This window comes from Microtus pennsylvanicus, chromosome 7, assembly GCF_037038515.1.
Source record: "Microtus pennsylvanicus isolate mMicPen1 chromosome 7, mMicPen1.hap1, whole genome shotgun sequence".
In the NCBI taxonomy this organism is placed as follows: Eukaryota; Metazoa; Chordata; class Mammalia; order Rodentia; family Cricetidae; genus Microtus; species Microtus pennsylvanicus.
The window spans coordinates 879,476-892,562 of NC_134585.1; the positions used below are offsets into that span (position 1 = coordinate 879,476).

The 13,087-nt window shown below is 47.6% G+C and overlaps 1 protein-coding gene and 1 non-coding gene across 5 annotated transcripts in view; one reads left to right on the plus strand and one right to left on the minus strand.

Annotated features, from left to right (window-relative positions):
• Nucleotides 1–7,325, minus strand: part of Trim26 (tripartite motif containing 26) — a 25,118-nt gene extending 17,793 nt beyond the window's left edge. For 2 of the 4 annotated variants that reach the window (XM_075979236.1, XM_075979234.1), the window contains exons 1-2: nucleotides 7,181–7,319; nucleotides 6,902–6,973 (exon numbers count right to left, since the gene is read on the minus strand). In XM_075979236.1, coding sequence (XP_075835351.1) covers nucleotides 6,902–6,911 — 10 coding nt within the window. In that variant the 5' untranslated portion in view covers nucleotides 6,912–6,973; nucleotides 7,181–7,319. Of the gene's footprint in view, nucleotides 1–6,901; nucleotides 7,006–7,180 lie in introns of all 4 variants that reach the window. The other 2 variants (XM_075979238.1, XM_075979235.1) reach the window with 2 other exon arrangements.
• Nucleotides 2,875–2,996, plus strand: LOC142855195 (small nucleolar RNA SNORA51). The gene has a single exon (XR_012911458.1). It is a non-coding gene; the product is annotated as a small nucleolar RNA SNORA51 (small nucleolar RNA).
• Nucleotides 7,326–13,087: the final 5,762 nt, after the last annotated feature.

A 13,087-nucleotide genomic window follows, 5' to 3' on the forward strand; every position in this document is an offset into this window, starting at 1 on the left:
CTACAACTGACCTCCTGTGTGGCCTTGCTTTAGGAAAAAAATGGCAAGTTTTCTGGGTTTGTGATTGGAAATTTGTCTCCTATCTCTTGCCTATGACATTCCCAGAAGACATCTGTTCTCTCAGGCCCAGCTCAGTCAGATAGAGCTGATCATCCCAGCATTTTCATCCCAGCATTCGCGGGAAACCACTGAGGGTTTAAGTATGATTTACTGAGCGTCTACGATGCTTCAGGAACTGAAGCTACACAGGGAATGAAAGAGGCATTCCTTGCCATCTAGAAGGATCTCTCTAGTGGCTGCAGCAAGCAGATTCAACATCAGGGACTATATATATATATATATATATATATATATATATATATATATATATATATCACCTCTCACCTCAGCTGGCGCCACTCCAGTTACAATGGCCGTCTTCCTTTTTGCCCCTCCAACACACTCAGCTTAGCGTGAAGTGCCAGTGTGCTCACTGGTGAAACGCCCCCAAATGCTTTCTGGCACCCCAGAGATAAAGTCAAAAATCTTTCCCTTCCTTTTCCTCTGAGAGCGTCCTGTGGACCCAGGCCTCCTCCGGTCTCCCAGCTCAACTTTCCGCCACTCCCACCTGTAACTCCATCTCCATCAGAAGTGAAACCACGCTCCCTCCCCGCCCTAGTGCTGATTCTTCCCTGCCTTTTCACTTTTGACTCCTTTTCCTGTGGAGTTCTCAGCTGAACACCTCCCCCTCTGGCAAGGTCTCTGTCGTCAGCTCACTGAAGACACGGTTCATTCCGGGAAGGTTCAAGAACAGGGCGAGGAAATGGCTGCAGAGGAATTAACTTACTATAACGGTGACAATCACTCCCGTCTCTCCCTCTTCCCCCCACCACACACTGCCTGGTTTTCCATTTCAAAGAATGGAATCCCAAGTCCAGACAGCCCATTGTTTTTACCAACAGGGGTTCACTCCTGAGACAGTGCTGATTCTGCTCATTTTCACTGCGGCTCCGTTGGTTCTTCTGGTGGCCACCTGACTTATTTACAGTTGGGACCGTTAGAAACACCATCCCTGTGACCCTCCGTGCACACACACAGGCACACGGACAGACCCTCGATTTTACTAGAAAGGTCCAAGTTGTTCTCAAAGCAACGGTGGTGATGTACGCTCCCACCAACCAGCTCCACGGACTCACCAACACCTGGCACCACCATCTTTACAAATCTGAATCTCATCATGTGTAACATGAAAAGAGACGAGGAAAACAGAGAGAGAGAGACAGAGAGACAGAGAGAAAGGAATTTGAAAGAGGCCAAAGACACTGCGCTCTCTGACCCACTAGTAAATGTAGTTTAAAGTTTACCCTCTGGTTATCGGAGGGGCCTACAACTTTCCTTCCCCTCCACCGCCCCACCCCCCGTAGTAACTTTCTCTACAGTTCATTTCTGGGGTGTCCATGCTTAGAGTGGAACTCTCCCTCAGTTCCAGACTGAAGGGGAAAACATCAGTATATTAACAACCCATACCCTTTGGTTCAGGGAAAAACACAAGTCCACTGCAAGTGACAAGGAGACCTAGCTGGGAAAGGGGAAAAGTCTAGTGATTTCTCGGGAACTGGGAAGAGGTAAAGTCATTTGATTTGCAGCTCCTGCTGCGCAGACTGATTGCTAATCTCTTAAGAAATAAGCCAGTCTAGGGAGATGAAGGAGAAAAGCATAACCTGACAGCACCTTTTCAAATCCTGTGCCCAAACTTAGCCCTACCCTGAAACCTGTCAGCTCAATAAACCCTCTTTCTGCCCTTCCAGCTTGGACTTGTCTGTCACGTTTTGTTTTTAAGGGGTGGGGAACCTGTTGTAAACCAAGAGGGCTGAAATACACACAACACCAGCCAACTGACCGAGACAGGTGAGCACACCCTCTAGAACAGAAGAGACCTCCAGCCTGCTCTGGGGCATCACAGGTCCTCCTGTGGCTCCTAGAATTCTGAGCAGGGAACCCAAGCCTCTTCTTCTACCATCTGCAGTCACTCAATCAAAGCCATACCACAGAGTCCTAGTAAGTCACTTGGGTTTGCACCTGGCCTCAGCCACCCTGTTGAGAAGAACAAGGCTAGAGTCTTGACTTTCCTCGGCTTCCATACCACCATGAAGAAATAAAGGTGTGGATCACAGAGCCATTCACAAAACAAACTGACAGTAAGGTTTGCAGATGTACCAGCACATTTAATGTGAAGTATAAAGGCACTGCTATTATTAGCGGCAACCAAATCAGGATAAAAATGGCTGACATTTGGGGAGAATAGGTACTCTGAGTTTTCACAAGTTGGCTATCAGGCAGGAAAGGGCCAGTTCATCAATGTAGCAGGGGTTAGCTGTTGTAGAACTATAGTGGCATTTCAATCGTATTTTAGTAAATAAAGCTTGCCTGACGATCGGGAGAGTAAAACAGCCACACTAGTCAGCCTTACAGGTGTATGATAACACACACCTTTAATCCCAGTAGACACACTAGTTGCCATAGAAACCGGGCAGTACACACTTTTAATCCCAGCCCTAGAGAGGATTATAAAACGGGAGGAAACAGCTCTCAGACACAGTCTCATTCTGAGATTCCTGGAGGCAGGATGGCAATTTCAAAAAGGTCAAGGTTAGAGCCAGTGACTGTTTTGCTTTTCTGATTTTCAGGTTGAACCCCAATTTCTCTCTCTGGGTTTTTAATTAATTGTGCTTCATAGAACAAAGTCTCATCTGTTCCAATCTAGCCTCAAACTTGCTAGGTAGTCAAGGCTGATCTTACACCCCTGATTGTCCTTTCCTTACCTCCCCAATGAGGGGACGCCAAGAGGGTGCCACCCTACCCAGCTACACCAGTGTTTCTGAAGTTACAAATGGTGGCCTCCTCATCCTCAAGGACGGGCCGCTTTCCTATTCTGTATATAGAGAAAGAGGGGGCAGAGTAAACCTACCCCAGTCCAGGCTACTGTTCCTAGTCTGTACTGTGGATGGGAGACCTTGGGGTATGGGGATCACAAACAGGAGGTATGGCACAGCAGCACACAACTTTAACGCTGGGAGGCAGGGACAGAGGCAGGGAGATCTCTGAACTCCGGGCCAGCTTGGTCTACAGCTAGGAATCTAGTGAGGCCCAGTCTCAAAAATCAATAATCACAAATGGAGCTGGTAACTCAAAATCTACCCATGGGTAAGTGTGACGAGGATTCGTATAGTGGGGGCAGAGCATTCAAGGAAGCTATAACGAGTTACTATTTTTCATCAAAGTTGAGATACCTATAATATATCTTAGCATCTCTGATCAATGTCACACACCATTTAACTACTTAACAAATATTAATATTTAGCAAATATTGCCAGATGATGGTGGCGCACGCCTTTAATTCCCAGCACTTGGAGGCAGAAGTAGGTGGATCTCTGTGAGTTCGAGGCCAACTTGGTCTACAAGATCGGGATCAAAGGTGCGTGTCTTCTTACTTAACAGTCCGGACTAGAAGTGGATTGACTCACTTCAAACTAAGAGATGGTTCAGGGGGTAAAGGCACCTACCACCTGACTGAAACCCCACATGATGGAAGGAAGAGAACCAACTCTTGAAAGTTGTTCTCCGACCTGGACACACACCATGGTATATGTGCCCATTCACACACTAAATAAACTCCTCGGGGGGGAGCGGGGATCTGGCCCAAATTTACACTTTCAGCCCCCAATCCTGCTTCCCCTTGCACAGTTCCCCAGAGTAAGAACATAGGGAGAGGCCCTTCACGTCCCACACTCCTTCCCTGTCCTTGTACATTCTGCCCTCTCCACCCAGCTTAGCCTTGAATAAAACTGTCCCCTACTTCTCTCCTTCCGTACTTCTATGATAACACTATCACTCTGCTTTATAATGGACGTGTTTTTGGTGAGGGGTGGGTATTCTCTATCACTCTGCTTTATAATGGACGTGTTTTTGGTGAGGGGTGGGTATTCTCTATCACTCTGCTTTATAATGGACGTGTTTTTGGTGAGGGGTGGGTATTCTCTATCACTCTGCTTTATAATGGACGTGTTTTTGGTGAGGGGTGGGTATTCTCTATCACTCTGCTTTATAATGGACGTGTTTTTGGTGAGGGGTGGGTATTCTCTATCACTCTGCTTTATAATGGACGTGTTTTTGGTGAGGGGTGGGTATTCTCTATCACTCTGCTTTATAATGGACATGTTTTTGGTGAGGGGTGGGTATTCTCAGACAATCAGAATGTGAAAATGAGTCAAAGATCTTTTTACCCCAGTAGCTGGCACAAACCAGAGAATCATGTCCATAAAACGCCATTCCCATATTAGAGACCTACGAGCTTCTCTGCCCCCAATTTTCATGAAACTCTGATTCCCACTTCACAAACCTACTTCAGCAGCAGGACCTGAGTATTAGGTGTCGTCTGCCCCATCACCCAGATTTTCTCCTACCCGCCCCTCTCGGGGAAGGCCAGCATCCAATATCCCACTCCCATCAGTCTGGCCAAAGTCTACTTCATCCTAAAGGCCAATCTTAAACTAACCCTTTGTATTTTACAGACAACTTCTTCCCATGTATTTGCGATTGTGATCCTGGGAGTGTAAGTCGGACGCCACCTCCAGAAGCCTTAACCCAAAAGGTTCCACCTGAGTTAGTTTGCAGAGTTCCGTGGTAACATCCAGTCCTGCTGTTATTCTCTTGTAGAAAGTAACAAGCCAGTCACTACCCTTGTGCCCCAGTTTCCCTAACTCTTTTTTTTTTTCTGAGACAGGTTCTCACTATGCCTCTTTGGCTGGCCTGCCATTCACTATATGGATCAGGGTGGCCTCGGAGATCAGCTGACCTCTGCCTTGTCAATCATCATTCCAGCTGGCAAGACTCAGCTTCCCGACAGCTTCCTCTTCTTCAAGTTGCTTGTCAGCATGTGCGCCACGTGCCTGCAGCGTTCGGAGGAGGGTGCTGGATGGTTAAGAGCCACATAAATGCTGAAAACTGAACCTAGGTCCTCCGAACGGGCAACAAGTCCAGTTATCCACAGATCCAACTCTCCGGGCCCAGCTTTCTCTCTCTCGACAAGAGGAAATTGTTTGGCCAAGTTTACCAACTTGTTTGAAGTTGAAAGGTCACATAAAAAATGCCTGAATGTTCAAAAAGCGCCAGTAAAAGAGGAAGGACACAGAGGCAAGAGTCAAAGTTGCACCAATCTGAGCAACAAAACAAAGTACTACTGAACTATAATCCAATGCCTGAAACCAACACCTGCAAGTCCATACTGATATAAATAAATGGACGAATAAATTAATGAGGGGACACATTTCACATACAGAATTTAAAATTCCTAACTCCCTAATTCCTCCAATGAGCAGAACCGTAGTTGGACTTCCTTCCAAATAATACGGTATGCAAAGGAAGAAAAAAACACAACGCAGAACTTGACGCTGTAGAAAACCAACACACAGTCAGCTGGTGAGCAGGTCAGCATCATCATAAATCTTGACAATATGACATCCCTGCTAAGGTGTTCTGAATACGGCAACCTAATTCCATCCTTTTACCATATAAACCCAGCCGTAAGAGTAGGACATAAAATAAGAGGGTACAAATGCAGATACAGTTTACATCGTAATACGCCTCAAAGGCTCATGACAGAAAGGCTGTTTCTCGCATTGGCACTACTGGAAAACAGAACAAACTTTAAGCACTGGGTTCCTTTAGGACACAGAGAACATCACAGAAGGGGACGGAGGGACTCTGATGGATTCCTCTCTCTCTTTTGCTTCCTGGCTATGATGAGAGTAGTTTTGTCCCACTGTACACTCCGTACTATGGGCTGCCTCAGCACAGGCCCAGATTAACAGGCACCAACGGATCATGGATTAGAACATCCAAAACTGTGAGCCAAAATAAACCCGTTTTGTGGGTTAATTGTCTGAGGTATCCGTCACATATCTCCCAAAACTTTGAGAGTTCACATAGACAAAGTCTAAAAATAGTCAGAGCCAACCAAATGCAATGCAGTGAGACCCGGATGAGAACACGGAGAGTTAAGTATTTGCGTAAAAAGGAAATGTGGATAAATATACGGGGGCTTTGGCCAACAGTAACGTGTAAGATGGTAATGAAAGGAGTCAGTTGGAGGCTATACAGTATACAGAACTCTACAGATTGTTCTCCCATGTTTCTGTACATCGAGAACTGTTTCAAAAAACAAAGTTATTAAAAATCGCAACCAGGCACCCTAGCAGACGCCTGTAATCTCTGCAATCTAAGCACTCAGGAGGCAGACGGTAACGTGGGCTGCCATGGCCACTTTCAGACCATCTTTGGATACAGGTAAAATCCTGTCTCGATAATAATAACAACAACAACAATCATATTAATAAAGTTGCAACTTTAAAAACATTAATGAAAGCTTGCTTTTAGAAAAGGTGTTTTGTCTTTCGTTTTTTTTAACTTGGGCAGAACGCTCTAGGGATCATGACTTCATCTAACAAGAGGTTCAGGCATGCATGAACGCATGTCATTCTTCCTTTTTCTGAAGCACACACACACACTGTCAAAATCTGGAATGCACTAGAAATCTTTAAGTGTCTCCTTCCATTCTCTCCAAAAAGTTAAATTTATACACTTTTTATCCTTTTTTTCTTTTTTCAGCCTTCGAGACAGGGTTTCTCTCTGTAGTCCTGGCTATCCTGGCACTCACTCTTGTAGAACAGGCTGGCCTTGAACTCGGATTCCGTCTTCCTCTGTATCTGTCTCCCAAGTGCTGGGATTAAAGGTATCACCACCTTTTTCTCCTAAAGCTAATTAGTTAGTAAATCATCAAGGATAATACACAGCTCCAGGTACAAGTGGCTAAGCTAGTTTACTCTGAAAATAAATTAAATAAATAAATAAAATAAGGACTTGCCTTTGGTCATGCAAGACTCCAAGCCACCAAGTAGACCGTCATCCGGGTCCCGCTCACTTCTGGATCTTGGTTCTAGAAGAGACTGAAGTAAGTCTGGGCTAGACCTGAAGAGTAATGAACACAGCGAGCTCAGGGCGAAAGGCCCAGAAGCGAGCCGGGGACGCGGCGGGCACCCGAGCTCGCCATCCCGCGCGCCCGGGCCTGTCCAGCTCTGCCTTGGGCCCGCGGCCGCCTTCGCCGTCCCCACCCGGGTCGCGCGGCGGAGCCGCCGTGTCTCACCGGTGCAGGTCGCATTCAGCCGCGCCACGCTCCGGGCCCGGTCACTCCTCTCGGTCTAGCTGTTCGGGGCGTAGAGAGCTGCAAGCACCACAGCCACCCCGCCCAGCAATCTCCCGGCGCACGGTGCCCTCCACCGAGATTTCTCTGGGGCCAGCCCTGGGATTGGCCCTTGCCGAACTCCGCCCTCCAATGGGAACTTCAGCCTGCTTGACGTCACTGATCACCGGGCAAATCCCCAGGCAGCCGCCGTGGAGGTGAAGCGGCCGGGCCCGAGAAAAGGAAAGTGAAATCGGAAGTGGCCGGTGCGTCACGGTAGTCGCCCAGCTGCTGAGGTCGCGCGAGGCCTTGTGCGGGTTAGGGTGCAGGAGCTCCTCGCCTTTCGAGACCCTGTCTCTGACTCCTTGGGGCTAGGGGTGGTCGGCGGTATCTGCAGGGACTGGATTTTACGTGAAATTTCCTCCTCGTGGCTTGCCCTGTGTCCAGGACAAGACCAGACATCAGTCTATATCAAGTGTTTCCAGGATACATTTACAAAAATTACCAGTGCTGTTCCCTCTTAACAGAGCAAAGTGTACACACACACACACACACACACACACACAGAGTAAAGGCGCTTGCCATCAACCTAGATAACTGGAATTCGAATTCCATACCCCCACATGCTGGAAAGCGAGGACACACTCATTCAAGTTGTGCTCTGACTTCAACATGTGTGCACGGTGATACGTGCGCCCTAACCCTACACTAAAATAAACGTAAAACATTTAAAGATCCTGGTACTAGGAAAACGGAGGCGGAAGAGTTCAAAACCAGCCTGGGCTACGGAGTGAGAATTTGTCTAAAAAGGTGAAAACAACAGAGCCTGCAAAATCCAGTTCTTAGGCCTTCAGCTGGAGTCTTGAGACCCTGCAGCTCCACAGCCAGAGGCGCCACCGTGCCCACTAGGCTGAAGTGCCAACCCTCACAGGGCTTCCCACTCTGCTCCATATGGTGGTCATCCCGGTGTGAAGCAGGGAAGGCTCTCCAGGCTCCTCCGTTCCCACTGCTTCTAAAGCGGTTGTCTAAGCTGCAACCCTAACACCCTACCCCTACTCGCTGCAGGCAGGATGTTTGGAAAGAACGGTTCCTTTTTTCCTGTGAGCTGGGGGAGGGGTGGGGCGGAACTCTGGCTGCCTGTGCTCTGGATATCCTAAAATCCCTCGCTACCTGCTCTTTTAGTTGGTGGGGTTTCGCTTGTTCGTTTGGTTTTGGTTTTTCGAGACAGGGTCTTGCTATGGTTGCCTTGGCTGTCCTGGAATTAGCTCTGTAGACCAGACTGGCCTCGAACTCCTCTGCCTCCTGAATGCTGGGATTAAAGGCTTGGGTCACCACCGTCTGGCTCTTTGAGTTGGTGTTGTGGGAAGAAACGATGTTTGAAGTGTGTTAAACTCAAACCCTGGGACAAATGACCGAGGTTTTTTTGTTGTTGTTGGGTTTTTTTTTGTTTTGTTTTTTTTTTTTTTTTTTTTTTTTTGGTTTTTTGAGACAGGGTTTCTCTGTAGCTTTAGATGTTGTCCTGGAACTAGCTCTTGTAGACCAGGCTGGCCTCGAACTCACAGAGATCCGCCTGCCTCTGCCTCCCGAGTGCTGGGATTAAAGGCGTGCGCCACCACCACCCGGCTAGACCCAGGTTTATTTAACAGACCTGGCTGCCAGATCCACCCAGAATCCCTCAGTCTGTTGCAGGGTATGGCTGGGACACCCCTGTTAGGGTCCAGAAGCCCCCAGAAGACCACAATCGGTATGCAATCAGCAGGAGCCTTTATTGTACCATGTGGGGGTCACACACCTATACAAAAGACGAGGACCCTGAGAGAGACGTGTAAGCTCCCTTTAAGCACAACTACAGGAATTTTAGAAGCAGTGTGACCTTTCTACTTAGAATTGGCTTACACAAGTGGCAATCATATCCGTATACTTCTAATTGGTTAGGGCAAACACGGGAGGTCTAAGGCTATAGCTTTTCTATTCTTAGCAAGTCTGGACAAGTGCCTGTGTGTGCGGGGTGGGAGTGGGGGGTAGGGGGGTGACCGGCCCAAGTGTGTGTGCCTGGTCCAGAGTCAGAGGCATTGGTGATTGCCCTTTGTGAACTGAGATCTAGTTCTTAACTGAATTTTTAGGGGCCTGTCATGATATTTGCCTGCTTTGTCCAGGTTTACAGGTTTGTAATGTTGCTTTGAAAACATCAGTTGGACCTTGGAGATCTGGAGGTGTTAAAAATACAAGGTCCACAAGTCAAAGCTAAAAGAAGAAGAATTAGGAGACCAACTAAAACCAGTAAGAGGGTGGTTAACCAGGGTGACCAATTAAATGAAGATTCATACCAGGCCTCATTTTGTTGCTTTTCTTTCTTTTTGTTTTGTTTGTTTATTTGTTTTGAGACAGGGTTTCTCGGTGTAACAACAGTCCTAGCTGTCCTGGACCTTGCTTTGTAGACCAGGCTGGCCTTGAACTCACTGAAATCAGTGTATGGTCCCCTCCTGTTCTGGATTTCTCTTGGGTGGTTATAGCTGCATCTGTTGCCACTCTCGAGGCCCTGTAATGCTGATCTTGTAGATCTGAAGTCCTAGTACCTGTGGCTCTAGATTCACCAACACCTGGGAGGGTGCATACTAAGAGGGCTGTGATGGCTTCTCCTTTCCCCTCTCTCAGTGGCGTTTCTAATTGGTAAAAGTTTTATCATCAGGGTAGTAGACTGCCCTGGGGACTAGCTGAATAAACCAGGCTGCGGAAGTCTTTGGTCTGAAGGGGTGAGACCAGCAGCGTATACCCACCAGGTGTAAGCCAGCTCCCAGGGAGTTCCGAGTGAGATTGCAGAGATTGGAAGAGCCATGTGGGGCTTGTCCCGGATAGAGGCCATTTCCTGTTCCTGCTGGCAAGGCAAACCTCCCCATAATCGGCTGTTCCCACCCGCAGGCTTGTATGTTGTGGGATATAATTTAATTTCTCTTAACTGCTATACTTTCATAATACGGGGGGGTGGTATTAGGCATAACCAGCAGTTTTCAGTGAGGCTAGAAGCATCCAGAACCAAGAAGGTGGCTGAGAAGAGCCCCCAAGTGCCCTGGTCTACAGGGTATGTCTAAATGAGGGGTTTCGGTGGTAGATATTAAGGTTCTTGTACCTTTTGGCTTAGCTAGAGCAGCCAATGCCTTTTTGGGGACACAAAGGCTTGGGTGATCCCAGAGAATGGGCATGCAATAGTATAGAAAACAGCTTCTCGGGATCACCAAACTGTGACACGATTTCTAATTGATCTTAATAATAAAAACCCAGAGTCAGATATTTGGGGGTGAAAGCTGAAAGATCACAGAAGCAGAGTGGCCAGCCACTAGCTCTTATCTCTGCAAAATCCTCAGACTAAGTAGGGTATCCTCTCTCTACAAGTCCTCAGACTAAATGCCTTGAGATTCTATCTCCTCCCGCCTTATATTCCTCTCTCTGCCCAACCATATCCCTTCCTGTCTCCTCCACCTTCCTAGTGCTGGGATTAAAGGCATGCAGCTCTCAAGTACTGGGATTAAAGGTGCGAGCTATCACTGCCTGGCTCTGTTTCTCTTTTAGACTACGTCAATCTTGCACAGCACAGGGCGGCCTTGAACTCACAGAGATCTGTCTGCCTTTGTCTCCCTAGTGCTGGGAGTAAAGGTGTGTGCCACCACTGCCTGGCCTCTATGGATAACTAGTAGCATAGATCTTCAGGAAAGCTTTATCTGTTATATCATAAACAAAATATTACCACACCAATCTGCCATGCCCTGAATCACAGTTCCTATGTTTCATGTGGTGTCCATCCCATGGCCTTCCTGCCTGACTCAGTAAACTGAATTAGTATTGGATTATGCCTTGCCCATACCTGAATGAAGCCTCTTGCAGACTGAGACACCTGCCCTAGAGACGACAATGAGGTCTCCATGTTACGGGGCCAGTCACCAGATGTGGCCTGTGAAGACACAATTCCAAGAGGCATTTATCTCCCCCCCCTCCCCTACGTTTCTCCCATTTTCTGTCCTTAATATGGCTGGGGCAGATACAGAAATATTAATCTTGAAAAAGACATGAGCCAGGGACCTGGTGGTAAGGGCTCAGCATGAAGGAACGAGATGGGGTCAGGGTGATTCGGTCTAAATGCAAGTTAGGGAACCAAGTTCCCAGTTTCCCCAGTTTCTAAATCAGTAATAACCCAAGTGAGGCTGTAGCATCAATGGGGGATATAAACATTCTGCCCAGCTGTTAAAAGTAACAGAGAATCCTAGCAGGTACCAGCTTAGAAGGAGGACAAACACAGCCATAGTCATTGTTGAGCCTATGCTAGCTGGGTCAGTGACTTTCTGAATTCTCAATTTGAGAGGGTCCTGTGGGTGAGCAAATGCCCTCCCAATGTCCAGAGTTGGCTTCTTCTGGAGCGTACTCCTGAGGGTCAGCGTGCGGGTCCACAGGTTTCATGTGGGAATGGTGAATCAGGGAGGGGACCCCATCCACTTTAACAGCTGTGGACACAGTCAGGATGACAGCGTGGGGTCCCTTCCAGCCAGTCTCTACCGTCTTTTTTTTTTTTAATGTCTTTTGATGACCATTAGGTCCTCTGGGCAGAATCTGTGGGGCACAGGAGGCAGTTTCTTCTCACAGACTGCACCTAGCTGGGACCAGAGTTGTTTTTGTACCTGAGAGAGAATTTGTAGGGAGGAGAGAAACTTTTGCTCATCACATTCAACTAACAGTTCCGCCTTACGGTTAGGCAGTATTGGGGGAGGCCTGACATACATGATCTCACATGGGGTTAGGCTAAAGGAATTGTGAACCTGGTAAAGAGCAAAGGGAAGGAAAGAAACCCAGTCCAGTCCCTTGTCAACCTCAAGGGTTAATTTGTTAAGGTCTCCTTAAGGGTCTGAGTCATCTTTTCTACCTGGGCGGAACTCTGGGGGATGGTGTACCCAGTGAAGTTTCCAGTTTGTCCCCATTACTTTGATAGCACCTGTGCTACCTGAAAAATGAATCCAGGCCTGTTGTCTGAACCCCAAAAGACTGGAAGGCCAGACCTTGGAATAATTTCTTCTAGTAGTTTCTTGACTATTATTGCAGTCATCTCATGTTTGGCTGGAAAGGCTTCAGTCCATCCTGAAAAAGTATCTATGAAAACTAATAAGTTTTTATAACCATATAGTCCTGGTTTAACCTCAGTGAAGTTGATTTCCCAGTTGGCTCCTGGTTGGGTTCCTCTTTCCTGGTGCCCTGTCCTTGTGACTCCACTCTCTGAGTTCATGAGACTTGTGGAGCATTGGCTTATGGCCTCTGGTGCCTTCTCTTTCTCTCCCAAGTGAGTGCTCTGATGTATCTGCCAGACCAGTTGAGTGGCAGAATCTGATGGGAGAAGGATCCATCCATCTGGGGTCTTGTACCATCCTTTTTCTTTATAGGTGTTTATGCATGTGTGGGTCCTCTGCAGATCTGGGTTTTGGGGGTTGTCCCCAAAGTCAGTTTGTCTGAGACTTTAACTAGCAAGGCTGTTGCTGCTATTCTGCAGAGGCAAGGGGGACATCTCCAGGGGCCACTGGGTCCAGTCCTTTTGATAAGCAGGTCATCAATCTCTTCCGTGGACCAAGGCTGTGTCAGTCCCTCCTTGTCCACACATAGGAAGGGTTTGGTGACTTCTGGTGATGCTAGAGCAGGTGCATTTACTAGAGCTGCTTTGATTTCATCAGAGGCTTTTCCATCTGTAGAGTCCAAGCAAGGGGAGCTTTCCTCTCTTTGTGTTCTCATATAAGGGCCATACCAGTTCTGCAAACCCCAGGATCCAAAGTCTACAGAACCCAGCAGACCCCAGGAATTCTCTCATCTCTTGATGGTTGCTGGGTCTGGGGATCCTCA